This window comes from Triturus cristatus, chromosome 9 (assembly GCF_964204655.1).
Source record: "Triturus cristatus chromosome 9, aTriCri1.1, whole genome shotgun sequence".
In the NCBI taxonomy this organism is placed as follows: domain Eukaryota; kingdom Metazoa; phylum Chordata; class Amphibia; order Caudata; family Salamandridae; genus Triturus; species Triturus cristatus.
In genome coordinates this window covers 246497049-246524719 of record NC_140592.1, presented here as the reverse complement: position 1 = coordinate 246524719, position 27671 = coordinate 246497049, and the positions used below count along the sequence as shown (strand labels likewise).

Genomic DNA, 27671 nt, shown 5'->3' with positions numbered 1-27671 from the left:
AAAACTGTTATTACACTAGCGCTATCCAGGATAGACTACTGCAACAGGCTCTATCACAATCGTCCTAAACAATCTTTGAATAAATAGCAAATTCTGAAAAATACAGCAACATGAATGCTTATGAAGGTTCCTAGATATGCGTCAACCTCCTCGGCCATTAACTGTTTACATTGGCTGTCAGTTAGAAAGTGGATAATTTTTAAGGGACTCTGTACAGCCTACATGGAATTGCATGACTTTGACCCGGGATACCTCAAAGAAAAGCTCAGATGGAATCTTCAAGATAGGGCTCTAGGTTCCAGTTCTGCCATGGATTTGGTAAGCCCCAAGCATAGATTGACCAGCTGGGGTGGCAGGAGTATTATCCTTTGCACAGCTCAAACTGAAATCACCTGCCTTTTGAGCTAAAAACAGCCCCTCCCTTATCAAGTTCAGGAAAACCTTACAAACTTGGCTTTTTAGGCAAGATTAGTGTTTTTTACCTCGTGGTTCCCAGCTACTTGTCTTGAGCAGTGTCAAGACGCCCCCAGGCAATCGTTTGCACTTTATAACAAATAAAATCAATCAATTCAAATCAATCAATAGGACAAGTGAAGTTTTGCAAGGCACATTACAGACAAAGTTTCAAAATAGAACAGGACATAGAGGTCCCCAAAACATAGGGCAGTAAATTATGGAACAAAAGTAAAATATTTTGCAGCAGATGAGTTGGCTTCACAAACAGAGAAAAGTGTAAGGAGCTACCAGCTAGTTTTCAAAGAGCAGGTCCAAGAATATTTAATGCAGGTGGAATGGGTCTCACAGATCTTTCCATCTATTCTTTTTCAATATTTCCGAGCTATGCTTTCCAGTAAGACTGACCAGAACTGACCTGCTTAAGTCACTGGCCAAAAGTTTGAAGTCTAGCTTTGGTCATGAGAGCAGGTTAGCTTCATTCTAAGAACGAAGGTACTCCTCCAACGACTAGTTGACTGTATCTGTGACTTTGACTCTGTAGAGCAGTACTTAAACAAGCGCAACCCAGTAATTCCTTGTGAGCTTGGGTATAAATTATAAGGTAAGTTGATGTTTCTGTCTTTGTCCTGATTAATATTGGAGCCCATCCTCAAAACTGATTGTGTGGGGCGAACATTATTGACCCCCTAAATCTACAGCCATGAACCAAGTTGTTTATTTGGAGCAATACAAACTGGAGTTGATTGTTTACCATGTTTACCAATCTTCGCTTGATGAAAACAAAAAGTAATTTTTGAATGCTTTACTGAATGACCCTTTTGTTTATTCTTTGACTCTATAGAGCCCTCAGTTGGGTTTAGGCTACATTCATGCCACACAAATAAAATTTCTGACACAACACATACAATCGGTCTTTTTCAAAGATTTCACCTTGGAACCCTCTACATTGTCCTGTGGAGTCCCTCAGGCATCATCTTTAACCCTACTTTGTTCAACCTTTATGTTACCCCTTAGCGGCACTAATCAAATCAATTTGGTTGTCACTGGTATATTACGCAGATGACACGCAGGTCGGTGTTTCCTTATCAGATAAAGGCCCTGACATGAGTAAGACCTTCAGCAGCTGAATGAGTGCAGTAGGCTCTTGGATGGACCGAAATTGTCTAAAACTCAACTGCTCAAAAACGGAAGTCATTTTGTTTGTCAAGAACCTGGGCTTTTGGTCCCCCAAAGGGTAGGCAGGAGAACTAGGTCCCCTCCCAAAACCGTTCCATAAGGCTAAAAATCTAGGAGTCACACTTGATGACTGTCTGACATACAAAGAGCTGGTGAACAAAGTTATATCTACCGCCTTCTTCACTCTGCGTGTGATAAAAAAAATCGCCCAATTTTTACCCATCAACATGTTTAAAACTGTTATTACACTAGCGCTATCCAGGATAGACTACTGCAACAGGCTCTATCACAATCGTCCTAAACAATCTTTGAATAAATAGCAAATTCTGAAAAATACAGCAACATGAATGCTTATGAAGGTTCCTAGATATGCGTCAACCTCCTCGGCCATTAACTGTTTACATTGGCTGTCAGTTAGAAAGTGGATAATTTTTAAGGGACTCTGTACAGCCTACATGGAATTGCATGACTTTGACCCGGGATACCTCAAAGAAAAGCTCAGATGGAATCTTCAAGATAGGGCTCTAGGTTCCAGTTCTGCCATGGATTTGGTAAGCCCCAAGCATAGATTGACCAGCTGGGGTGGCAGGAGTATTATCCTTTGCACAGCTCAAACTGAAATCACCTGCCTTTTGAGCTAAAAACAGCCCCTCCCTTATCAAGTTCAGGAAAACCTTACAAACTTGGCTTTTTAGGCAAGATTAGTGTTTTTTACCTCGTGGTTCCCAGCTACTTGTCTTGAGCAGTGTCAAGACGCCCCCAGGCAATCGTTTGCACTTTATAACAAATAAAATCAATCAATTCAAATCAATCAATAGGACAAGTGAAGTTTTGCAAGGCACATTACAGACAAAGTTTCAAAATAGAACAGGACATAGAGGTCCCCAAAACATAGGGCAGTAAATTATGGAACAAAAGTAAAATATTTTGCAGCAGATGAGTTGGCTTCACAAACAGAGAAAAGTGTAAGGAGCTACCAGCTAGTTTTCAAAGAGCAGGTCCAAGAATATTTAATGCAGGTGGAATGGGTCTCACAGATCTTTCCATCTATTCTTTTTCAATATTTCCGAGCTATGCTTTCCAGTAAGACTGACCAGAACTGACCTGCTTAAGTCACTGGCCAAAAGTTTGAAGTCTAGCTTTGGTCATGAGAGCAGGTTAGCTTCATTCTAAGAACGAAGGTACTCCTCCAACGACTAGTTGACTGTATCTGTGACTTTGACTCTGTAGAGCAGTACTTAAACAAGCGCAACCCAGTAATTCCTTGTGAGCTTGGGTATAAATTATAAGGTAAGTTGATGTTTCTGTCTTTGTCCTGATTAATATTGGAGCCCATCCTCAAAACTGATTGTGTGGGGCGAACATTATTGACCCCATAAATCTACAGCCATGAACCAAGTTGTTTATTTGGAGCAATACAAACTGGAGTTGATTGTTTACCAATATTTACCAATCTTCGCTTGATGAAAACAAAAAGTAATTTTTGAATGCTTTACTGAATGACCCTTTTGTTTATTCTTTGACTCTATAGAGCCCTCAGTTGGGTTTAGGCTACATTCATGCCACACAAATAAAATATTAAATGGGTATAGCACAAAAATAACTGCTGTGTTACCAGGAAGCAAGTCGGGTAGATTGTCCATAGTCTTACACATGATGTCAGTTAATTAGCAGAACATGAAAGTTGAGGTTAGGGAGAATTTCCACAGTCTATATGCAGGATGTGAGTAGATCTAGAAGAACGATGTATTTACTTATTTATTTGTTTGTTTGTTCATTATTATATTACAGAGTATTGTAAAGTGCTTCATGCTGCTTTTCAGTTTCTTCAGAGCACTTAATTCCACGCTTCAGTACATAGGTTGGAACTTGATCAGCATGCAGATCAGGAAAACATAGGGAGAAAGTCCAATTATTTGTGATTGGATTATAGGGAAGTAGTCCTGAAAGACTCACCATGCCTTTAAAGAAGTGTCTAAGAAAATTACCCTAACCAGGTGTGCAGTGGTATTGCTTTCCCATTCCCCATGACCCATATGACCGAGCATCTCTTCATCCTTTGACACGATGGAGCTTTCTGCTGCTCTTCCAAGCCATGCTATGTTCAGCCATTTTGCGAGCGGCATAGACCTTCAAATTATATCCTGGCATGGCACTGTGCAATGGATTGCATTAAAGTACACAAGTGCTACCATCCGTGCCATGAAACCACCAAACCTATTAATCGTGCAACAGCACATTTGCATTCAATTCAAGCTGGTGGAATTTTGCATTTGTTTATAGATTGCCATGCAGAATTTATATTCTTGTGAGTACTCAAGCAAATCATTAAAAATCATACATTTCCCTGACTATCCTGAAATTCAAATGGAAGAAATTCAAATAAGAGTCCAAATTAGTAAGTCAGAAATCTTTTGCGAATGAGCTCAAACAGTCTGCAATATATCTTTCACAATATAGTCATTGTTGTTAGTGAATCATTCCAGTTCTCTGAGAAATAAAAAACAAAGGCACAGAGTTTGTACAAATAAACATTTTCATCTTTGGGAACAGTAAAGTCAGTTATAAGAAAATACGGATATTTGAAGAAGGAATAAAAATGTTTGATTTCCAGCAATAAAGAGTCATGTGCGTGATTATTCATAACTGAACAATAAAAGTCATTTTCAAATGGAGAGAAAAGTGGCTGCTTGCCATGGGATCATTTACTCAGAACCGGATCCACAACTTGTTTGTCGTCCTGAGTGGTTTAAACATCCCATTGGTGAAGTCAAATAGCAAATGCTTAATCTCAAAATCAGGATCTGTAGACATTTCCACCATACAAATAAAACTACACTTGGAATGAATTAATGAAAACATTTATTGTTCAGTTTATTTAAACCACCTTTGTACAATTTTTCTTACATTTCGTGCATAATCATTTCCATTTCCTTATATAATAAACACGTAATTAAAAGGAACTTTTCATCAATTCATAAAAAGCAAGAATGTATAAAACAATCCTCATTGTCCACAGTTAAGCAGTTTCTTCTCCACTACTTCTATACACTTCAAAAGTCTGCCCGTGAATTACAAACTTTCTCCTTGTAAACTGGCTATAACTGCTTGTTCGTATCATTTGACTATTAAAGTCCAACCTTAACAGCCTCCTACGTTCACCTATTAGAGCAGGGCAGCTACAAATGATATGGCAAATATCTTCTCTCTTGTTGTTACAGAGGCGACACATCCTCTCACTACTCATCTTTTTCCATGCAGGGGCATCTCCAAGAAATTGGCTATTTCCAAATTGGAGATTCATAAATTTCAGCTTTGCCCATTGGCTATTTGGGTTTCCTAGATAGCTCTGAGGTTTTAACATACCATACGTAGCAATAACTGTCCACGCATGGGATCTCTTTGCCAATACTGCTTTATCCCATAAAGAGGACAATTGTTTACTGCACCCATTTCTGACTTTATTAAAAGCCACCTGTGAGAGGGGTAAGGTCCATAGCTGTTCCGCCTTGAACGTATCTATCGCCAGTTTAAAATATTCATGAGCCTGCTTATGTTTACTATCACATATTTCCTCCCAGACCACTGTCATAAGCGAGGTGTTATTATCCCTTCTAAGTTTATGGCAAAATTTTAAATATGCTCCTAAGCTGTTTAGGTTCTGTCGTTTAAGTCCGAACTCAAGTCGGATTTGCGCTGGTGAAGTTTGTCGAGGAAGATTAAACAGGCATCGGTAGGTACCTGTCACTAGTTTGTCTATGGTGTTATCAGCGCATCCTCTCAAGGTCTCTACTCCATATGCAAGAGTTGGAACGTGTTTAACTGAAATAATTTGTAATAATGGATTAAGGGAAAGCCCTTTTAAGTTATTCTGGAGTGTGGAAAATGCTGCATGAATGAGTTATTTTTTCTCTGTAGTGCTACGCACTGATTTTTACCTGTGCCCGTAGCATCTATTATAACACCCAGATATTTATACTCTGTAACCGATTCTAAAACAGAACCTTCCATTCTCAATTTTGGTCTTGCAGCCAACCCCCTAGTCACTAGCATTGTTTTAGTCTAATTTAAGTTAATCTTTAGCCCATGAGTAGAGGCATAATGTGCACTTTCACTAATTAATCTCAGCAACCCCACCTTGGTGTAACTTGTTAATACAATATCATCTGCGTACAGTAAATGTGAAGCATTAAAACCTGCCACAGTCGGGGAGTGAGAATTAATTTCATTAAGCCCTGATGAAATACCAGCTAAATACAAGTTGAATAGGGTTGGGACCAAAACACATCCTTGCTTCAACCCGTCCCTTATCATAATTTTTTTTTACAGTACTGTGCCCTGTCCCAACCTTACTCTCGTCCAAGTATTGGTATATAACAATTGTATCGCTCTCAACAGACTCGGTGCAATTCCCATTTTCGTTAATTTGTTCCAAAGAATATTTCTATGCACAGTGTCGAAAGCAGAGCTAAAATCAATAAAACAGAAATGAAGATTCATCCTACGGCGCCTGGCCATTTTCATTATAAGAACTAACATTTGAATGGTAATAATCATCCCCATGCCTTTAATAAACCCTGTTTGAATCTTTGGAAGTGGATTACTGGCATCAACCCAAGCCGTTAGTTCTACCAGCAGACATTCAGCAAAAACTTTGCTTCATAATCCATTAAAGCTATAAGCCTATAATTAGCAGGATCCAAGGCTTGACCAGCTTTGAAAATCGGAGCTAAAATTGAACCCCTCCATTTATCTGGGACTTCTTCCTTCGTCAAAACATGATTGAATAAGTTTGACAGTTTCTTTGCCCAATGTTGTGGATTTTCTTTGAATAGTGATTGAGGAAGGCCATTTGGCCCTGGAGCACTACTCCGTCTGCTAGAACTTATCATTTTTTCCACTATTATCTGCTGGATCATTAGCTGGGTATTTTCCCTTACCTTGTCATTGTCCCTTGTATTGCCCGCTGTACCTACTTCTGTTGGCTTTATTATATTTCTTGTGCCACCTGTCATGGATCCCAAATGCTTCTCCCAGACTTCTTCCGATATATTTGTAATTACTTGTTGTTGTTTTCTACCATTGGCTTGATTAACCAGTCTCCAAAACTCACGTGCATCTTTGTGTTTTGCTGCATAATTGATTTTACTCCAGAACAGATCTAGTTCGATTTTTATTTGTATCCATACCTCTTTTTTGTAGAGTGACCTCAGTTTTGGTAGTATCTCACTCCTGACATTGGAGGATGCATGATTTCTTAGGACCCTCAAGGCATTGTTCAATTTCCGCTTCGCAATCTTAAGTTGAACAGTCATTTTTTGGGGAAAAGACGTAGCCATTGCTACCATGCCTTTTGAACGTACAGCGTTTTTCTCTACTAGGTTGATTATGGACTGCTCCCAAAGGGTCTATGGATTTTGATCTATTCTATTTAACTCTTCTTCCCACTGTTCTCTTGCTTCCTATTCGATGTTTTGTATACTATTTACTGACCAGTTTAACCTCCTATAGTTCAGACCAATAGGCTCCCCTAACTCTGGGGCACTTTGTGTCGGGTAATGTTTAGATTGAGGCTGATCATTTGTGGCTAATGATCACTTTCCAGCCAATTTCCCAGCTTGTAGCTTATTATTGATTGATATACTGGGAGGGATACTAAGGTGTAATCAATCACAGCTTTGAAGTGGGTCACTTGAGCTGGAATGTCCGGTTCCACCAGGCCATTCAAAACTCGAAGGACGTGATGCTCCAGATTTCTCACCGCTTCTTTGCCCATTCTGTCAGATCGTTGTTTAATTACATCTGTTGCTGGGATATGCCAAATTTGGTCAATCACATCCAATTTTTGATCCCTAGGTGCCACCTGGAAGAAATTCATATTAAAATCCCCTGTCAAGAGGATCCAAGGAGCTGGATTCATCATGCTTTGTGTTAACAATAGGCTCAGTATCTTATCTACTGTTTCTTTTTTCTTGCTACCAAGGGGATGTGCGTATACATTTATTATCATCAAAGGAGTCTTATTTCCTGCGCTAAGAGGCCAGACCTCAATTGCTTGAATGTTCGAATGATCAATTTCCACTTCTTCAATCTTTATTTTTAAGGCAACTGTTCCCGCCCTAAGTGTGCCAGGTATGCCCAGATGTGGGTCCTGGGCTCACTGTGCCACTGGAATCAAGCTATCCTGGCTAAAGAGGGGTGAAACCCCGAAACCGTTCCTAGGATGCTTGTTTCCGGTCCAGGGAGGACCTGGCTTGGCAGTTCGGGCTGGACTGTTCCCATGAGGCACAGGGTCAAGACTGATTTGCATATGGCCAGGTCTAAACTGAGGTGGCATGGTGAGCAAAAGAATGATGGATTTAACCCAGATCTCTTGACTGGGGGTGAATGTTTTGATTTGTTCTGCATTCCGTCCATCAATTGTGTGTTTGTTACGTATAAGACCAAACCTCCTGCTACTCGCCCCTTCAATTTAGTTTTAATCATGTAGCCGGTCACTACTTAGATGCCAGGTTTCCCAGTTAAACAAGGGTTTTTTTGTATTTATTTTTGTATTTAACCCCCACCAAGGGAGAGCAAGGTTTCAATTCCTCTCTTTTGCTCATGTTTTTGCTGGGGACCAATTTTGAAGGCCCCGTTGCCTATGGTTGAATCGGGCTTTGTAGCTCTTTAATATGCAGGTCTTTTCGATATGTAAGCAGAACATCCACCGTGTTCTTCAAAAAGTCCGTCTTTCTTACTCTTTTTATTTGTTCACAATCTGGAGTCATATCGAGGCACGGTGCTATTATGCCTGGCCCCTCTATGTCAGACTTCTCCATGAAAATCCCATTGGCAACATAGTCAACATCATTGTCCTCGTCGACAGAAGCCACCCTGGTTTGCCATTTTTGCTTCCTCTGCACTACCTCCCACGCTCCTCTTGTTCTCCCTGACTGCATTACTTTATGTGTACATCTTATACTGCTTCCCTCAGCATCACTGAATGATGACTGGGTGTCGTTGGAAGCAGGAGCAGAGCTCAGGATTTCACCGCTCACCTCCACACCACTTCTTGTTCCTCCTTATCTCCGCTTACTTCTGCTGTTACTGTGTACTGAGTGCTATAAGCTGGGTGCTGGATGGTGAGAAGGCAAGGTACAGGTGCAGTTGTTTTCAGAGCAGAAGCAGACTCACCACGCTCACTTCAAATTTCCTCCTGCTATGCGAATAGACTTATGCTCCACCTCTCCACCTCTCACCTCTGCTTCTTCTGTACTCTGTTCCGGCACACAGATGCTGGTATCAGTGCCTGGGGCACTTGAAAGATCAGGAGCACACACTTACGTACGGCACCGCCTTGCTGGTAAACTTGCCGCACCCCACCGCTGCTCAATTTTCAATACTCCACACTCAACTGCCTGGAGCACGGGTCACCACTCTGCACCGCAACCACATTCATATCCACCACTTGCCGCTGCCACCACGCCCCCGCTGACCACTAATAAAAGCGGGGGGGTCGAGCTATAGTGATAGGGACGAAACAAGTAGTCGCGGTCGCAGCTGTTAGCAGGAGCAGGTGACCGGCGTCTTCCTCGTTTTTTCCGGCCGCTGCTGCTGCTGGTTACTGCTAAACCACGGACTGGCTCACATGTGATAAACTACACTTGGAAAATTTACCAGTATGCCACATTTTCTGCCGTTGTAAGTTTAGGGTCCAGAGTGGAATCATGAATGTTCCCAAGAATGGGATGCAGGTGACATTTTGAAAGTAGCGAACACCCCAAAGTGGTATCCTCGTGGCTATTCTCGTATCATTCAGTCTTTTTAAGTTTGATATTTATTATTTCAGATTTTTTTATTAGTTAAAGAAATAAAAAGATTCAGTCAAGAGCACACCATTGGGAAAATAATAGTGAGTTTGGAAGGGAAGTTCACCAAGGGAAGTGCATGTTGGCATTGAAGACCAAAGTGGGAAGGGAGGTTTAGGGTCAGGGTGGTTTCAAATATTGCTCACAGTATGATTGAGAAGCACTACTTCTCTTTCACTTTGGTGTGGTAGAGTTCAGGTTAATCACATAGGTGTGTCCATGCTACTTCCAATGAAACATGCCCAGTGTCTCTTTCAGCTAGTTTATTTTCAAGCCTGTGAATGTGGCAGATAGCAGTGTGAGAAGGAGGTACTTTGGTAATTTTTCCATGTGGTTCTGATCTTCTGTAGCTTGAATTGTTTTGTTGGGTAACAAAAGTTACATTGTTCCAATGAAGGTTAAAAAATAATTCCTTAAAGCTAAAGTTGCAGCTTGACACAATATTTGAAGTGATGTCAGTAGTGATTCTCTTCCAGTATTCACTTAACTTGAGACAAAAGAATACTATGTGGCCATTTTCTACATTCTGTCTCTGACAATGCCACTATAGATCATTGTCAGCTAGGTTGGCTTGTATAGTTTACCGGGTGACCATAAAGTTCTATGTACAATAAAGTATATTATTTGCAAAATGGAGGCTGATTTAGAGCAACTATTTGCTCTAACCGATATTTTTACTTCATCCTGTTGTCAATGGGGTATTTTAAGAGGAGTCCATGCTTCAAGCATACTGGCCAGAGATGGGAGATTTACATTGTATTTAGTGATGGATTTATAGATACCGACACCTTCGATTATATTTTCTGGGGCGTTCTGCCTGATGGCAATCAGATTGTGGCCTGACTCTGTTTTGAAAATAATTCCATTTAAAGTGTTTATTTCTGGTCTAGGTAGTATTGTTTCCTAAGTGTGTTAAAGGGTATAATGATTTTGTTCATGTATAGTTGATTGTGTATGTATCCTTGTGGAGCGAGAGTTCCGGGAATGATGGGGTGGAGAGGATTGTAGTTTGCAGTTAAACCCAAAGGATTTGTGCAGCCATTCTATTTTGTAAAGACTGAACAAGCAGTAATATTTCATGAATATTTCCTTAGTTGATCTGGTGGAATGCATGAATTAGTATCGGGTTGGCGAGCGACGTATCTAAAGTGACAGTAAGGGGATTGAGCAACTCATTGTGTGATGTCAGACATTAATGTACTTGAGCCAGTTTTATTGCAATCTGCTACTTGGTAATATCAGGGAACTTTACACCACCCATGCTTGTAGGCAATTGAAGTTTCTGGATTGAGATTTTAGGATATCTGCTTTTCACAAAAACAATCTTAAAATACAATTGATTTCAAGGAAGGTGTTTGGTGGAAAGGTGAGTGAAAGCATGTGCAAAGTGTAAAAAATGATTGAGGTAAGCTACATTTTGATGTTGTCTAGAAGACCCCACCACCAAAGAGAGAACATTATGCATGAGACGCATTATCTGCTTTGGGCACAATTTGAAATTACAGTTGTCCAGGTACTGTTTTATACACAGCCTTGTTAGTGGCAGTACTTCCGTCTTGTCTTGGTTGAGCCTGCAGCACAAAAGAGAGCCATAAGAGTCTATCTTGTGAACAATGTTTGGAATTGATTAGTGTGGGTTATTAACAAAGATTAGGGTGTCATCTGCATATGCAGATGGTATATGTTTATTGGATTACATTTTGATTGCTTCAATATCTTTGTTTTTCCCTGACTCTCGCTAAGAAATGTTCAAGTGCAACGACGAATAGAAGTGGAGAGAGACAGTAATCCTGTTTGGGCCATCTTTAAAATTGAATCTTCAAGAAAGGATCCATATAATGAGGACTGAATCATTTGGGCTTGTGTATTTTAGCTTTATTGCTAAAATTGAGTAGTAAACCATGCTATTTGAGGGCTCCAAAATAAAACGCCCATTCAAGTCTATCAAAAGCCTTTTTCGCATCAAGTGAGATAAAGCGTCATTTATTCTGCTCGTCAGATTCTACTTCAGTTATGATGGTCTTTAATAGTCTGACATTAGATGCCTACAGGTGATGTTTGAGAAATCCAGAGTGACATTGATGGATCATATTTGGAACTATGGAGATCTATCAGTTTGCTAGAATCTTGTCCACAATTTACAGTCCACATTTATTAGCAACGTGGATCTGTAATTATTCGTTACCCGAGGGCTCTTCTCTTTTTAGGTCTCGTCTGAGACAGCGCTTTAGCGCTGCTCTGGCGAGACTTATAGTAAGCACGTTTTGGAAGTGCAAACAGTGGCTTTTCAGGCCGCCAAATACAGTACATGTGCCCCGGGCGCGCGCACCATTTGGCAGCCTGAAAAGCACTGCCTGATCACTTGCTTTGATGTCCTCAGTGAGCCGCGCGGCCACTGAGGACATCAAAGTGCACACCATTTGCCACCCCCTTCTTGCTTGTTGGGGTTGTTTGCTCTTGTTACCAGGTCTTTTATTACAGTGTTAATTGTACGTGTTTTTGTTCTCCCATTGTTGTTATGTTTAACCGTTTTTTGATGCATTTAGTTTCGGTGTATTCCACTGGTAGCTGTTTCTGCATTGCTGTTTCAAATGTATGTGTGTTGTGCTCACACTTTTTTTTATTTGCTGTGACACTTACTCTCCTGATGCGGTGTTTAAATGTAGAACAATTAACTTTAGCGCTCCCTCCCCTCCAATCCCCACGAATGCGTTCGGAAAATGGGTGCTTCGTTTCAATGCTTCTGCGCTAACGCTCGATTCCTTGCTGCGGTGTGAAAATGCTATATCGCTTTTATTTATCTTCTCCTGATGCAGTGTTTAAATGTACAACAATTAACTTCAGCACTACCCCACCTACCCCCTCCCCGATGCGTTCTGAAAATGGGTGCTTGGTACAATGCTTCTTTGAAAACACTTGATTCCTTGCTGCGGTGTGAAAATGCTATATCGCTTTTATTTATGTTCTCCATATGCGGTGTTTAAATGCCTGCATAGAAACAGTATTGTCAAACAGATGGGAAATGGTGGTACCATATGTTATGAGTATAGTACAACCTAGTCTTGATTTGCCAGTGCTTTTACATGAAAAGTGTAAAAGTAACAGTGCTGCGATGTTGTGAAGAGAGCATCTCCACTTATACATCCTATTTAAAGCCACGCAATACTGTTCCAACAAGTATTTAAAACTATAACAATTCTTAAATTATGAAATTATTTGTAGATACATTTGTAGCAATCAGCCTGTATTGGTATACTAACCGTTTAGTGTTGCGTCAGTGTCGGAGGAACTGGTTGCTAAAGACCTGTTACTTATATAATCACTACTCGTCTGAAAATGGAGACCTGCTTGCGGTGTGGAAATACTGAACGACAAATTTCACAAGAAAAATATGGCTGATCCCCGAGGCGGGATGGAAATTGTGAACAACAAACTTCATGTTAACAATTTTTTCTGTAAATGCTTATGCGATAAACACCGACGCGGTGTGGAAATACTTTGCCGGAAATACAATTTTTAAAACAATTAGATTTAATTTAAGTTCTACCGATGCGGTGTGCAAAAACTGAACAATAAACGTCACGTCAGAAAAGCGGTTTGTAATGCTTTTGCGCGAACTCACGATGCGGTCTTTAAATCCTTTCTTGCACTGCCGAACTACAGTAAATTAAACAGTGTGTTTACATTCTTATTTTACTTTCTAAATGCAACCTACAGTTGGTTTCGGTACTTGGGCATCCTGCTGTTTCCGATTTGCATTTCACACATGCTGCAGACGGCTTTACAACGGGGAGGCTTATTCCCAGATAATTAACTTGTCTTCGTTTCCTTGAGTCCTTGGTTTCTGTGATTTTTAACACTACGACAGACTTTTAGGCTCTGTTACTGCCTACAAAACCAATGTTAATAATAATGTAGGATTTATTAGTTCATGAGCCAGTGTTACAACTACAGTTTTTATTAAGAAACTCCACACCGTATTGAAATTTCCAATGTTTAAGGGTAAATTTAACATTTTGCACAAACCTGCCTTCAGCTGCATTCTTACTGCTTATTTTTTGGATCCACATTGCTGAAGGAGCTGTTATGTGACTTATAAATCCCAGAATGGCGGTTATTGTGCAAATAAAGTACAATCATTGATATTGCAACCACGTCTTTGCAGCATGTGCTCAATCTACTGAGCTACCTTACTAAATGGAGGGGAAGTGGTCCGTCGGCTGCGCTGCCGACTTTGGTGCAGGAAACCAGGGTTCGAGCCTCGAGGCCGCATCCACATCATGTGATTCTGGGCAAATCACTTAATCTCCCCGTGCCTGAATATGTAATGTAAATACGGTGCTCATGTACAGCGCTCCAATACCTTCGGGTCGAGTTCGCGCTATATAAAAGATACAAAAAAACAAGCATTTGCAATGCAATAGGTCTCGCATTTCGCGAGTTTGAGCTATTGGCATTGTAAATGACAATTCCTTTTATTTATGTTTTGATTTTTAAAACATAAATAAAAGACATTGTCATTTACAATGCCAATGGCTTAAACTCTTGTAAATGCGAGACCTATTGCATTGCAAATGCTTGTTTGTGGATGGGACTGATAGTTGCTTCTATGAAGGTTCCTTGAGGACTATAAGCCTCATTAAAGTGGTAGAGCAAGTTTAGAAGTCTCGGAGCTGGGTCAGTTTGGAGGGATGTATACAATTCAGATGCTATATATGTCACTCACAATCTCCTCATCAGTCACTTCTGATTCAAATTCTGATATATCTGCTTTGTTCTGTTGTTTACTGCTGACAAAAGAAAAGAAAGAATCTAAGCCTTGTTTGGTAGATTATGTTCACTTGTATATAGAGAGTCATATATATCTGGAAAGATTCCTTTTATTTGAACTTCCTTGGTTTGGAGGATACACTTTGATCTCTGATTCCAATTATTTTAATTTACTGCTTCCTGGCATGGAGGTCATTCCCTGGTACTTTACCTCTTCTGTTACAGCCAATTTGGTATTTGGATAGGATGCTGAGGAGAATGTGACCAGCTGCATAGATACATTGTTTGTTTAATTCTACTTTTAGCTTCAAAAACATAGAGTATGAAGACTGTGGATTATCTTGCATGATCTAATTTCCTAGTTTCTTGATTTTCCACAGGAAGTCTTATGATTCTTTTGCTACTTCTGCTGTACTACAAAGGCAATTTTTGGGGGTGAACATTTTGAGGTATTGTACAGCCTCTGGATTGTTTAGTGTGGTGATATTCAGGTGCAATTTTGAGCTGGATTTATTTATTGTTAAGGTTTTGAATAAAACTGAAGTGGATCCATGATCAGTAAAGAGTATTGAACCTTTCCAGTCACAGTATTGAGCAAATTCATGGACATTAATAAGAAATCTATCTCATGTGTAATTTGCATAGGTTACAGCGGAAAATGAATTACTGTGTCTGTGGATAAGCTTTTAGGAACATACCAGTGAGGTTTTCCTGTTCACTCATGTTCCTGAAGGATTTCTGGAAGTTATTGGGGATGTATCTTGCCATGGATTTTCTGTCAGTAATAGTGTTTAGATATGTGTTGCAATCACCACCAAAAATGGTTTGTTGGTTGAGTAATTCTCTGATTACTTGTTGGGCCATATTCCAGGAGTGAGCTTTTCTATTTGCTGAGGCATCGATATTAACTAGATTGTAAGTGGCATTTTTCAGGTTGTGGTAGTCAAGACGTGCTTAATCAACTAAGAGAGAGGAGTACAGTGGTCATAAGCGAGAACTATGAGTTGAATTGGGGTACTAACTAAGTTATTTGTTTTGAGGGCTACATAAATGGTTGTTCACATTTTATTTCAGTAAGAAACGAGGTAGTCAGGAGGGAGAGTGGGAGGGATAGGGATTTGTCTGGGTCTGGGAACATTTGGACTTTAAGGCATTTGAGATAGAAGGGGAGGGGGAACTAGGGTAGAGGGAATAACACTTGAACATTTCGTTATGTTTTGTTAGGTTTAAATATGGTTTGTTAGCAGTGAATGGTTAAGCTAAATGTGTCTTTTATGTTACAGAGACCCCTGACGAAGAGCCAGTTAGGCTCGAAATGCATTGGGCATAAGAAATGAGTCATCTTTACTGCAACGTTTGATTCTGAACTTTATTTTAACGTGTTACTGCGAAATGCCTTATGAGCACTCAGTGGACATTTGAAAAAATGAAATAAAGAAACAGGATTGAATTTCGCTGTCTCAGCAGTGGTTTATGAAGTTCGGAAGAAAAATAGAATAACGAATCATATAATCATGAAGTTTAAGATGGTCTTAAAAATGGTGAAAATGGACAACTTCTAAAAGAATGTGTAACTATGAGGGAAGATTCCCACTCAGCTGTGCGACAGGAGGGTGCGCTAGTTTGTCCCCTATTTTTTCGCTTCAGTTTTGAGTTTGACCCATTTTCCTTAATTGTACATTTTGTTGCCTTGATAGTGTTTGTGAAGTAGTACAGCAATCCAATTATTTTCTTTACTGCTTCAGAATACACAATTTTTCTGTCAGATTTATTTTCTAGTTTCAAAGATTTATTTTTTTCAGATGGGTTGTGTTAGACTTGGCCCTTCTAGTAGGGTCATCCCTGAACTTTTTGCCTTCCTCCTAGTATTTTTTCTGACCTGGTGTTGGTGGTTTTAGGACTCTCGGCACTTTATCACTGCTGTCCAGTGTAAAGTGCATGTGCTCTCTATGGTAAAAGTGGTAAGATTGGTCTACACTTGTTTGGCGTATTTAATTTACCTACCAGTCCCCTGTAAAGTGGTATCTCATATACCCGGGGCCAGTAAATTAAATGCTATTGGTGGGCTTGCAGCCATTACAGGGTCTGCGCGCGCAGTTTACTGCTGCTGTGACGTGGTACATAAAGTGGGAGCCATGTCTGTGACTCCCCTTTTACTACATATCAGTCATCCCTAAGGTAGGCCACAGCTAGCTCGATGGGCAGGGTGCGCTGTAGGTAAAAGGTAGGAGATGTGCCTTAACTGTGTGGCATGTTCTGGTACTGACAAACAGTCATTTTGGTTTCTCACTACTGTGAGGCTGCCCTCTCATAGGAATTCATTGGGGATTCCCGGATATGTGTTTCAGTGGTAATTCCTGATATGAGAGGAGTTGCATGGTCAAGTTTGCTATGTTTGGAATAGTGGTAACAAATGCTGCATAATAGTGTTCACAGATTTATTATCACTATTTTTGAAATGCAACTTTTGGAAGTAGGCATTTCTGTGTGCTATGTGTCTTTGTGCCTGCCTAATGTGTATTGCATGTCCGGCTCTGGAGTGACAGGGGCTGGGGAGGTGCAGTGGCTCCCGAGGGGCTGGGTGAGTCAGTGCTCGGCTGAATAGGCTGATCTGCATTTGGAGTAGGCCTGGGCGAAGCACTACGCTACGCTCGCGTAGTTTGCGAAGTTCGCGCTACTTCGCACTACGCGAACTGCACGTAGCACAGTGTGAACACGCGTAGCGTAGTGTTGCGTAGTGCTGCGGTCATTTTTTGCTTGCTCGCGGTCCTCAACGTCAAGTTGGCGACCGCGTGCAAGCAAAATGACATCCCGGCGAGACTTTTTCCTTGTTCGCGATCAGCAACATCAAGTTGGCGATCGCGAGCATGGAAAATAAACCTCCCGGCGAGATTCCCAACGCGAGGAGGTCAGGTTTCTCATTGCGAGGGGTCGCGTATGCTCGCGACCGCTCGCGATGAGAAACTACCAGTTCGCGTTGAGAAAGCTGCCGCTCGAGTAATAATCTACTCGAGCAGCAGAAAACTACAGCTCGCACTGTGCAAGATGCCATTTTCAATGATTGCACAGTGCCGGTTGCTTGTCCGCACTGTGCAATCATTGAAAACAACATCTTGCACAGTGCGAACATGTTACTACGCAGTTCGCGAAGTGCTACGCGTAGCTCGCGTAGTGCGAACTTCACTTTGCGTAGCTTCGCGAAGTACTACTTCGCGAACTATGCCCACCCTTAATTTGGAGTAGTGGGAGGTGTAGCACCTGGGCCTGAATAGGACTGTGCCTGCCTCCCACAATGCTGGCTCTTCCCCTGTGGTGTGTCTGGGGCCAGAGCGTACACTTACAAAGGAGGTTGTTGTGCACTGCAAATACAATGTTAAGTGATCCCCAGAACTGGTTTAAACCAGGCAAAGAACATAGGGGGTATAAGTATTGGGGCTGTGGCCCCATGAAGTTGAGCTGTTGGGTGCTTACTTGGAACTTGGGTAAGATAATGCCAGGAGGTACCGCCGCCGGGGACTGTCTCCTGCCAACTGGAAGGCTGAGAAGGCTGCCCTTTTGCCAGGGGACCCTGCGTGCTGGCCTGCCTGGGCCCTGTCACCTGCCCCAGGGATCTCTCAGGGCCGAGGGTCCTGCCCTTCAAGGCTTAGATAAGTCAGCGCTAAGTGAGCACTGGATTCCAGTGAAGGAGCTCTGATGAGCACTCCTATTCAAAGGGCTGCAGTTGCAGAAAGAGAGCAATTGCACTGAGATGAGAGCACTGGATTTATTGGAGGTGCCACCCTCCCCTTTTGCTTGGGGGGACATTCTTTGTTTGCCCGGCTCTAAGGCCATTGCTCCTCCTGAAACCATGAAGGGAGTGGTAAACGGGCTCAGAAGTTCTGGGCCGAGCCCCCGCCTGACTGAGGAGAAGGGACCGAAAAGATTCCCAGCCTGACGGAGACCTCGCTCCTCATTCTCGTGCCGGGACGAGTCACAGAAAGCCAGGAGACTGTTGCCTGATGGTGGGCGGGGCTCTAATCCAGGAAGAGGAGAGCCAGCGTGCTGCTGGAGCGTGAGGGCTCCACCCGAGGAAACGGAGTAGGAAACCAGGCGACTGTTGCCTGACTGTAGGCGGGGCTCCCCATAGGAAGGAGGAGAGCCCCTCGTGTCTACTAGAGGCTGAGTAAAGATGTTGCGGTTGGCGGCAGTGCTGCGGGCAGCCGAGGTGAGAAGATCCCTAACAGGGGGCTGCACAGAAGCCTTGTACTAAGAGCAGAGGCAGAGCAAGGACACCGCAGTTGGCGGCGGTGCCCCAAGACCAAGGAGTCCTGAACCAGAGGGACTGCACAGAGATGAGAGCCCATCCCAGCCCCCCTGTGCTATGAGGAGGTCACTGGGGTGGCCACTCTTAGAGGAGGCACCACAGGCAAGTCATAGTTATAACGTATTGCATCCCCCACCGTGGATTTGGTGCGCTAGGCACCAGGATCATTCTTGGTGGGGTTAGACTGAGGTGAGACCTCGAAGGAGGTTGGAACTACTGCATTTTCTGGTGTAGGCATGCACGTGGCCCAGAAGCCTACGGGAGGGACACCCGGCCCCAACCTTAGAGCACAGTTGGTGCTCTAACTGTTATGCCACGCTAGGGTAATGTACAGTGGTGGTACCTGCAGGATATTCACAGTGGTGGTACGTGCAGGATATGTACAGTAGTGTTATGAAATGATGTTATGCCCATGGGCTTGCGATGTGTGCAACTTATCAATGTTCATTCTACTGTACTGCTGAAGATATGTTATACCTAGAGGCGATGTGCTCTGGGCACCTTTACCATTAGTGACTGAGTGGTGCTAATGATTTGGTGTACACTTGATGATTAGGGTGCTTTCATAATATGTTTATGCTAAGTGTACCTTTACCAGTAGTTACTGGTTGTTTTTCACTACTTGTGAATTGTGAGGTTCTGACAGTGGCCCGGTTGGCCCTTTTTCTCTTTTTTTTTTTTACTTTGTTTTTATTGTATTTTATACATTTTACACAACATCTGACATATCTCCAATTCTGCATAATTAGTATAATAAAACTGCACAACATGGCAAAGTTACGAGAAGATACAACACAGCCAGTTACACTATTTTTCTAGTCCGGTGCGTGTTCAGCTGGCATAATGTCTTGGCAGTCAGAGCTTGATTTCAAACCAACATGACAATAACATTACATAACCTATATCCCACCCCCTTAGATTCTCTGTATTGTATTTGTACATCACCACTAGTATCATGATTGATGTTGTTCCATGTCTCCGAGTTGTCCCAGCCGCCCAGCCTTGCTTGTGTATTACGCAATTTTATAATCATATGCCTGTCACTGTCTAGGCTCCTTGTCAGCATGTTTTCTGGGGCCTAAGTATTCACTGGTCCTCCTGCTGTGTGTTCCGCATCACTCTCAGGCGTGTCCGCTAGCGCCCCCAGGGGCCTTTGCCAGGCCGTGCAGAAATCTGATAAGATTGTGTCCCATGCTGCCGCCAAAGGTTGCTTCCTGAGTCTCATTGCATCCTCGCGGCGGAGCGCTCTGCTCACCGCCTGTGCCCAGCATAATAGTGATTGATACCAGGCCTTTGGTACTGGGGGGAACAGGGGACTTCCAGCTATGTGTGAGTAAATGCTTAGCCACTATTAGGCCCAGATCTATGTACCTAGACGCCACTTTGTACTTTTTGGGTCTCTGGTACAGTCTTAGTATGCATGTTTCCCAGGCCCAGTCTAAAGTACGTTCTGTGCACTGGGTTAGACACTTAATAACCTCTCCCCAATATATTTGAATGGCTGTGCATGACCATAGCATGTGCAATAAGTCTACCCCTGCCTCACCACACCTCGCGCACTTGGCATCTGTGTGAAAAAAATATTTGTTTATTTTTGCCGGCGTCAGGTATGCTCTATCTGTTATACAGTATTGGATAAGTCGAAACCTGGCATTATGGGGAATCCGTGCGGGGCTTTTGAGTATTTGTTCCCACTCCCGGTCCGTGGTGGGTCCCAATGAACGCGCAAGGAGAGCAAATGCGGTGTCGTGTGAGCTCTGTGGGACTCTGCGAACCATCTAGTGAGGTGGCGGCCTGTGCCCAATTCATGCAAATATTGTATGGTTAAATGAGTGCCTGGTTCCTCTATCATATTCCCCCATGACACGATCAGTGTGCACGTCACTGCGGTGTGGAGTAGGAAATGGCCTTGCGATAGGTCCGAGTTAGCAAAATGGTCTTCAAATGGGATGAGCTGTCCATCGTTCTATAAATCACTCAGTGTTAACCCGGTTGGCCCTTTAAGTGTATATAATCCCTGTAAAGACATTCCTAGTGCCAGGTTGCACAGTGTATATATGTGACTGCGTTCTAATGTGTTTTATGAGTAATACAAAGACTATTTTTAAATAACATTGTGTGGAGTTTCTTTTGTAGTGTGCCTAGTGTGTTGCTTTACACATTGCCTCTGGGATAAGACTGACTGCTCGTGCCAAGCTACCAAGGGGGTGAGCAGGGGTTATCTTCAGCATGTAACTCCCTTGCCCTGACTAGAGTAGTGGTTTCTGCCTGGCTAAGGCGCGTGCCCTACCCAACCAGAAATCCCATTTCTAACAGGTTGCTTGAATGGAAGTACTATTCACTGTACTCGTTTGAAGATCTGAAATAATTTTTCGCCTTTTCATTGCATTATTTATTCCTTTGACATTCCACAAAATATTAGGCTGTACCTTTAATCAACAATGCTAGCCAACAGGGCTGAGAGACAGGAGAAGATGAGCACATGTGTGAGAGGTGCTGGTATTGTTAGTGGGAAACTGAGAGCATGTCTGCTCGCTGTCTGTCCCGACCATTGAACAAATAATTAGATGTTTGACTGTGTACTCATTGTTTGGCTCAGGCCATTGTTCAGATGCGTTCTAGGTCTTGGCAGAGCAATGCAGTGTACTGGGGTGATTGGTTTCTATTCCTTGAGATGATAATACATCAAAGAAGGTTTGTAAATCTTGTAGTTCCTCAAAGATTTTGGGTTTATCTGTAATTTTGCACCTTCCCAATATATGATGGCATATCTGATGTTGTGGTTCCTAAGGTGGGTCTCATATCTAGTAGCCTTTACTTTCTTTTTTTCATTCTTTTGGCTGTTTATAGAGTCTTAGTGATTTGAGTGTATCCTGGCAAGTATGTTATAATGCCTCTTGGCTTAGAGTTGCTTGATGTCTTGTCGCCATTGGTGGGCTAAGCCATTGAGCTCATTGGATGTCCAGGAGATTTGTTAGAAATGAGATCATGTCATTTTTCTCTTTCCTTTCTTGTATGCCATATATCTTATATTGTCCTATAGTTTTGTCTTCTTCTATTCTCCATATCTTTTTGGAGTTTTCTACATGTGAAGTATTCAAAGCAGCTGATCCTCTTTGTTGTCTTTTACGAAATTCACTAGCTTGTTCAACTTTACTTCTGTGCTGGGAGATTGTCGGTCATATAGTTCATTATGCCTAGGCAAACTTTTAAACTTTCCTCGCTTCGAAAGTGTGGTCTAGTGTAGCACACATGCAAAGTGGGAAAAGTTAGGGGAAATAAAAGCATTTCTCCTTTTTGAAGTATGCTTCAAAGTGGCATTAGTTGTGGTTCAAAACTCTTTCTACTATTGCTAGTACATGGAGTTTTGCACGAAAAATCAGAAAAATCACGGGAGGAGTAAGGCAAATCAGGGTTTTGGACTGTTTACAGTACTTCGAAGCAACAAGTTTTGCGCTGGAAAGTAGATCTAAAAACAACAATTTGCACAGGTTTGCATCACTTTTGTGACGTAAACCCTGCACAATATGTGTGTAAATCTGGGCCGAAATGTTTGATATTTCTAGTGTAGTCAGTAAACTAGACCTTCCGCTAGGCTCCATATGTGGGAGATGAATGATTTTTTTGCAATGACTGGAAAGCATGTGCGAAAATGTACATTAAAACCTGATGCCTGGATTTTTGAAGGACATGAGGTGAATCTTACTTTGAACCCTTTTTTGTATTTTTCTCTTGCAGGGCGGAGCACTGAAGGAGTCCGAGCTAAGCAAGATCCCAACACAGCGACCACCGCCCCAAGGTTGTTTACAGTACATTCTCGACTGTAATGGGGTTGCAGTAGGAGCAAAACAAGTCCAGGCTGTCTAACTAAAGTGATAATGTAGGGGGGTTGGCTAAAAAATAAATAAAACAAGACATACCAGTTTTTTGTAACGTATCAGTGCTGACCTGGACTGTGTTTTTCTATGCAGTGTCACCTCTACCTGTCTACTCGTTTTACCTGTTCTTGTTTGTGCTTGTAATGCTCTCCCTTAGATCTCTGTATACATTGTGGTTGCAGGGCTGTAGTCAAAAGTGTGCAAATATCTGTGCCTCTTCTGAGTCTAGTTTGACTGTATCTTATGGACAGTGATATAGTAATTTTTTTGTATTTTACATTGTGGGCCAAAAACAGTTAATATAGAACATCATTGCTTAATTACGTGAATGGGTGTGTATGAGTAAAAAATGTATTTTTATTTTTGCATGAAAAACATAGAAAATATATATATACGTATATATTTAAAGGACTAATTTAATATATTTGTTGAAAATGAAAGCATTTTTCTTTTTATAATTTTATAAAGTGTATTGATATTTCAGTTACTATGTAAAGGAAACCGTATGCAACTTTGTTCTAGTGAATCGGTGTGCCACTAAGAAAATGCTGTTTCTGGCAACACTGGAGCGTGATATATTTCACATGCAGATGTTTATATTTTTTAGCAAATCTGCATTAAATTAGTACTTACGTGCTCTTTAAATGGTTCACTTATGTGCAATATCGCAGAGGAAAATGTGGGAAGCGTTCAGATTGCGAGAACATGTTTTCCACTTTTGTTGTGGACCCGATGTCTGTGTTTTTTATAAATTTAAGGCATGTATTTGCTATGAGAATAGCTATCTTCCTGGGGAAAAGCGTTTGATTTACAGGGTGCATTAATTCTAGATTGGGCTTGCGAGATGCCTAGTCCTGTAGGGCTTGGACCTTAATATTCAGAGAGCTACTCGTAAAAATAGATAGGTCGATATGTCTATTTATGTGTCAGAACAAATACCTGGTAGCTTTTCAAATGCCATGCTCTAAAGGAGATGATGAGTACACTGGTAGTCTGGCTGGGTCTGTGTACTGTTTTAGCTGTAGACCAATAGTTGTCCATAACTAAAAAGACTGCCCTTCAATTTGCCCCTTGTTAGCATGTAAATATTGTGGTTTGAAACACTGATGTAATGTTGACATCTTGACTGTTGATCCTTTTTAAAGCCATAATTGCTTTTACGACTTGTGCATACACAATAGCTTAGCCTTTGCACCGTAAAGCAATACCCAAGCCGGCAATTAAACTATTTTGACATATCAGTCCTACCCTGCAGATCAGCACAGGATGTCTGCACCACTAATACACAACCTAGTGATACCAAAAACACACTGAACTGCAGTTCTGTCCGAAAGAAACATTTGCAAAGGCAGTGGCCACAGAGTTAACAAGCAAGGTTGTGTTTTTAGGTGAAACATACTTGCATATTACGTTTTTTTGACTCACATTCCAAAATAAAATTAATGGCAATGGTGTTTGAGATTTTATTTTCTTTTTAGCAGCCGGATGTTGCATGTGTTTTATTATTATTTGAAGTTGATATTGCACGGCAAGCAGAGCATGAAAAGTGAGCAATGTTTGCTTGCTGTTTAGGCATATTATGGTTTCATCATGAAAAAACTATGATGAGCCGAATTGCTAATTTACAGTCAGTGGTCACTTCCTCTATATCGCCCAACCTCATCTGACTTTTTGCTGGAAAGTCAAATACCGTAGTCTGTATTCAAAGGGAAATGAATCCAGAGCAGGTACCACAAACCACCCACTGAAAATAACTTTACCCCTGTGTGAATCAAAACTCATTGCAGTGTGTTATCCATGGACATGGTGTGCCACTTGCATGAACTATTCGGGTGAGTCTTTTAGTATGTGTTTTACTTGACATTTGTAACCTGTGTGTGTAACAAAATGATTTAATCCCAGGTAGGCAGAAGTGTGTTGTTTGTGGAAGGAATGTAAATTCCTATGCTCATTGTGCCGTACTCATCTAACACATAACCACACAGACAGAAGACAAGCCAAAGTGGTTAAGGTTTTGCATGTCAGCATGCTTTGATGCAATATTTTAGGTGGGGTGAGAGAAGCAGGTGTTGTACAGTGTAGGGTAAATGTTCAATTTTTTTGTAAACCTTTTGTTATTGTTGTTGCCTCTTTTTTTGTACTAACCCGGCTGTGAGAAATTGAACAAATGCTGGAAGTGTGACTGCAGTATTTCTTTTCTGTGAAATATCTTGTACAGCTTTATGTGCAATAAAGGAACATTACATCTGCCTTCAGTCTAAAGTTGTAACATTTCTGGCTGATCAATGTGCATTTTGAACATTTTTGAAGCTTTGATATGCAGCTTGGGGGAGGCAAATATTTTGACTTGAATTAATTCGAAATTTGAGGCATGCAAAGGCAGTGGGTAACTTAAACTGTGGGTCTATTGAGAACAGCAAGGTAAATCTCATTCTAGAGGGCTAGGTATTCCAAAAGAACAAATCAGATATGATTTATTTAACTTACTTGTGCATTAATACACAAATTAATGAATAGAAGCATATAGCGCAATACAGATACCCACAAAAAACTGAATAGAATATTATCCATAGGTTTTATTTTAGAGTGCTTTAAGATATCAACACTGTAAACAAACATCTGTTACAATAAGTGTACCTTCTTTATAGCACTCAAGTTAGAATGACTCCAAATGATGGCAGAGAAAATCATCAAATTAGGCAATCACACCAAACGTATGTAATTACTGTATGCTATTTTTACAGTCATTTGGGACCGGCAAATTTTCCTCTCAAATGCAATGAGCAAAACATTTTTCTGTTTATGTATGTGTTTTGTTGTAATCGGAGAGTCATTGTTCTCCACCCGTCAAATGTGTCTATTGAAATGTACTATCTGCTACAACAGGAATGGGATATAGATATTTCAATACCCTTTGTTTAATCGATATGTAAATCTACCCTTTTTGTGGACTATATTTAAGAGAATGCATACCTGGGATCTGTTAATGTAACATGTTACCTGTGATAGCAGATTTAAAAGGCTGACAGAACCAGATGACTTTACTCTGTGACAAGTTTTCTTTCTAGAATGACAAAAAGCTATTTGAGTATGCCATGGGGATACTCACAAAACAAGCCGTTCACTCTGGCAATGTTGGCATTGTAAATGTCTTTATGAATAATGGACCCATTTTTATTAAGACAGGCTTTTAACCTTGATGATGGGCTTGAGGAAATAGGAGTGATGTTCAATACAGACATCAACTAATAGAGGCCTAAGAGATTTTTCCTATTCATCTTTTTGTGCGCTATCTGTCCAAAGAAAAGGTAGCTTGTTTTGCTTTTGTACTGCATAACTAACTTTGCACAGGATTTTTTCACTTGGTAATTTTCCCAAATGTTCACAGAGTTTTTACAATTTAAAAGTGTGCCCCATATTTCAGATCTCAATTATGATAAAATATGATTACATTACAGTCTTTCTTAGCACTTTTTGACATTTAATTTCCTTACTAACTGGTACCACCTACACAACTACCTCTAGCAATTATTGTTTGATCAGTTTCCAATTCCCATGCATACACAGAATGCCTTCCCATGGTAAATTGTGTTTGGAGCACTGCATCTATTATGCATTCCATTATCAATGGTTTCCTTTTTTTATTTGCCCATAGTATTTAGAAAAAGAAATAATAGAAATTGAGATCAAATAAGTTTATCATAGCAATATATAAAAATGTATGCATTCTCATACATAAAGGCCAGCTTTTATAATGCCCTTATCAAGGTAATTCTCATTCAAACTGGAACTATAGATAGACAGACACATTTTTTTTAAAATTAAATAAACAACTTTTACAATAAAGGTAGTTTACTAGGGAAACCACTGCAATGTGTCTATGATAATTACATTATTTCTATTAGTTGTTCAGCCTCCTAAATTGTGCCTAAGTCTCAAGGACTTACTTTTACACCAATCAGATGACGTTAAAATTTGTAGTTGGATTTTGAATTTGAATGAATGGGTATATGTCAGTGTTTCCTAACATTTCAATAACTAAATAATAATCTAAATCCTTAAGATTATCCTGGTAGGCCATTTATAATGTATAGAAGTATAACTTAATTACAAATTGCAACGGTCTCCTCCAATTTTCCTCCGAAAGCTTACACTTCGTATTTGGTTGTATGTCAAAATATAATTTCCAAAAACACCATCAGACATAAATATACGTTCCTATTGTTTACAAAAATTGATTTTTGATTATTTGCTTCAATAGCGCAATATTTGCTAATCAATATTTGTGACACAATATTTTGATCAGACAATATGTAGTCCACAATATTCCGGTACCATACCGTATGTTAAAATACCCTAAATTAATACACATGAATGAATGAATCTTGGAATACCGTAGGACACTTATTTGTCTATAGTTACTCTGAATAAGGCTTATTAAATCTTTGGGTATAATGGTTAGCCATTCATTACCAGACATTTGAAATACATGACACACACTCTATATTTTATCACTAATGAATAAGAGTGAACTAAGGCCTCATAACAATCTGGTCTGATTCTGAACATGTTATCTGCATCATGAACAAGGTAAAATCATGATGGGCCAGAAAGCATCTCTAAAGAAGTAATTTGATAAGGGTTTTTGTAACTTAAGTCAATTTGGCTAAGCACACCTCTTTCCTTTACTTTATTGGTGAAATATTCCAATAGCTAAGGCATGTAAACAGTATCAAAATGATGTATAAATCATATAGCATTAAACATCTATCAGTCATAAATAAAATCCATAGCCAAACACATTTTAAAATTAGTCTAGGCTGAATAGTTGAGTTTAAAGCAAGATATTCTTTACACAAGTTCTCATGCCTCATGATTTATAGTATTAATGAAACTATGTTTGTGTGTGAGCATATGCAACTTGTATTTCTGCCATTTCAGGATGGGTTCCATTAAATATTTTCTTCACAAAAGCAGAATCCCCAGTAGAATTGTTTAATTTTCACACCGATGTATGCTAATCCTAGAAATTACTTTAATAATGTACCTGGCAGCTAGGAGAGGTGTTGAAAGAGGCCAGCAGAGACATGAAATCATAAGATGTCCCTGTTTATTTTAATCCTGTGTGTGGCAGGTGTGAATAGAATTGTGTGCCTACTGCCTACCCATACACAATTTTAGTAAATGTTGTGTTACGTTACAATCTTTCACAAAGCGCCATTTCTACCTCAAAAGAGG

General features: G+C 40.7%; 1 protein-coding gene across 1 annotated transcript in view; it reads left to right on the top strand.

The window, feature by feature from the left end:
- The window catches only part of SYN2 (synapsin II), a 1092985-nt gene that overhangs the window by 1019112 nt on the left and 46202 nt on the right, over positions 1-27671 (top strand). Inside the window, exon 11 of the mRNA XM_085624864.1 lies at positions 22294-22354. Coding sequence (XP_085480990.1) covers positions 22294-22354 — 61 coding nt within the window. The remainder of the gene's footprint in view (positions 1-22293; positions 22355-27671) is intronic.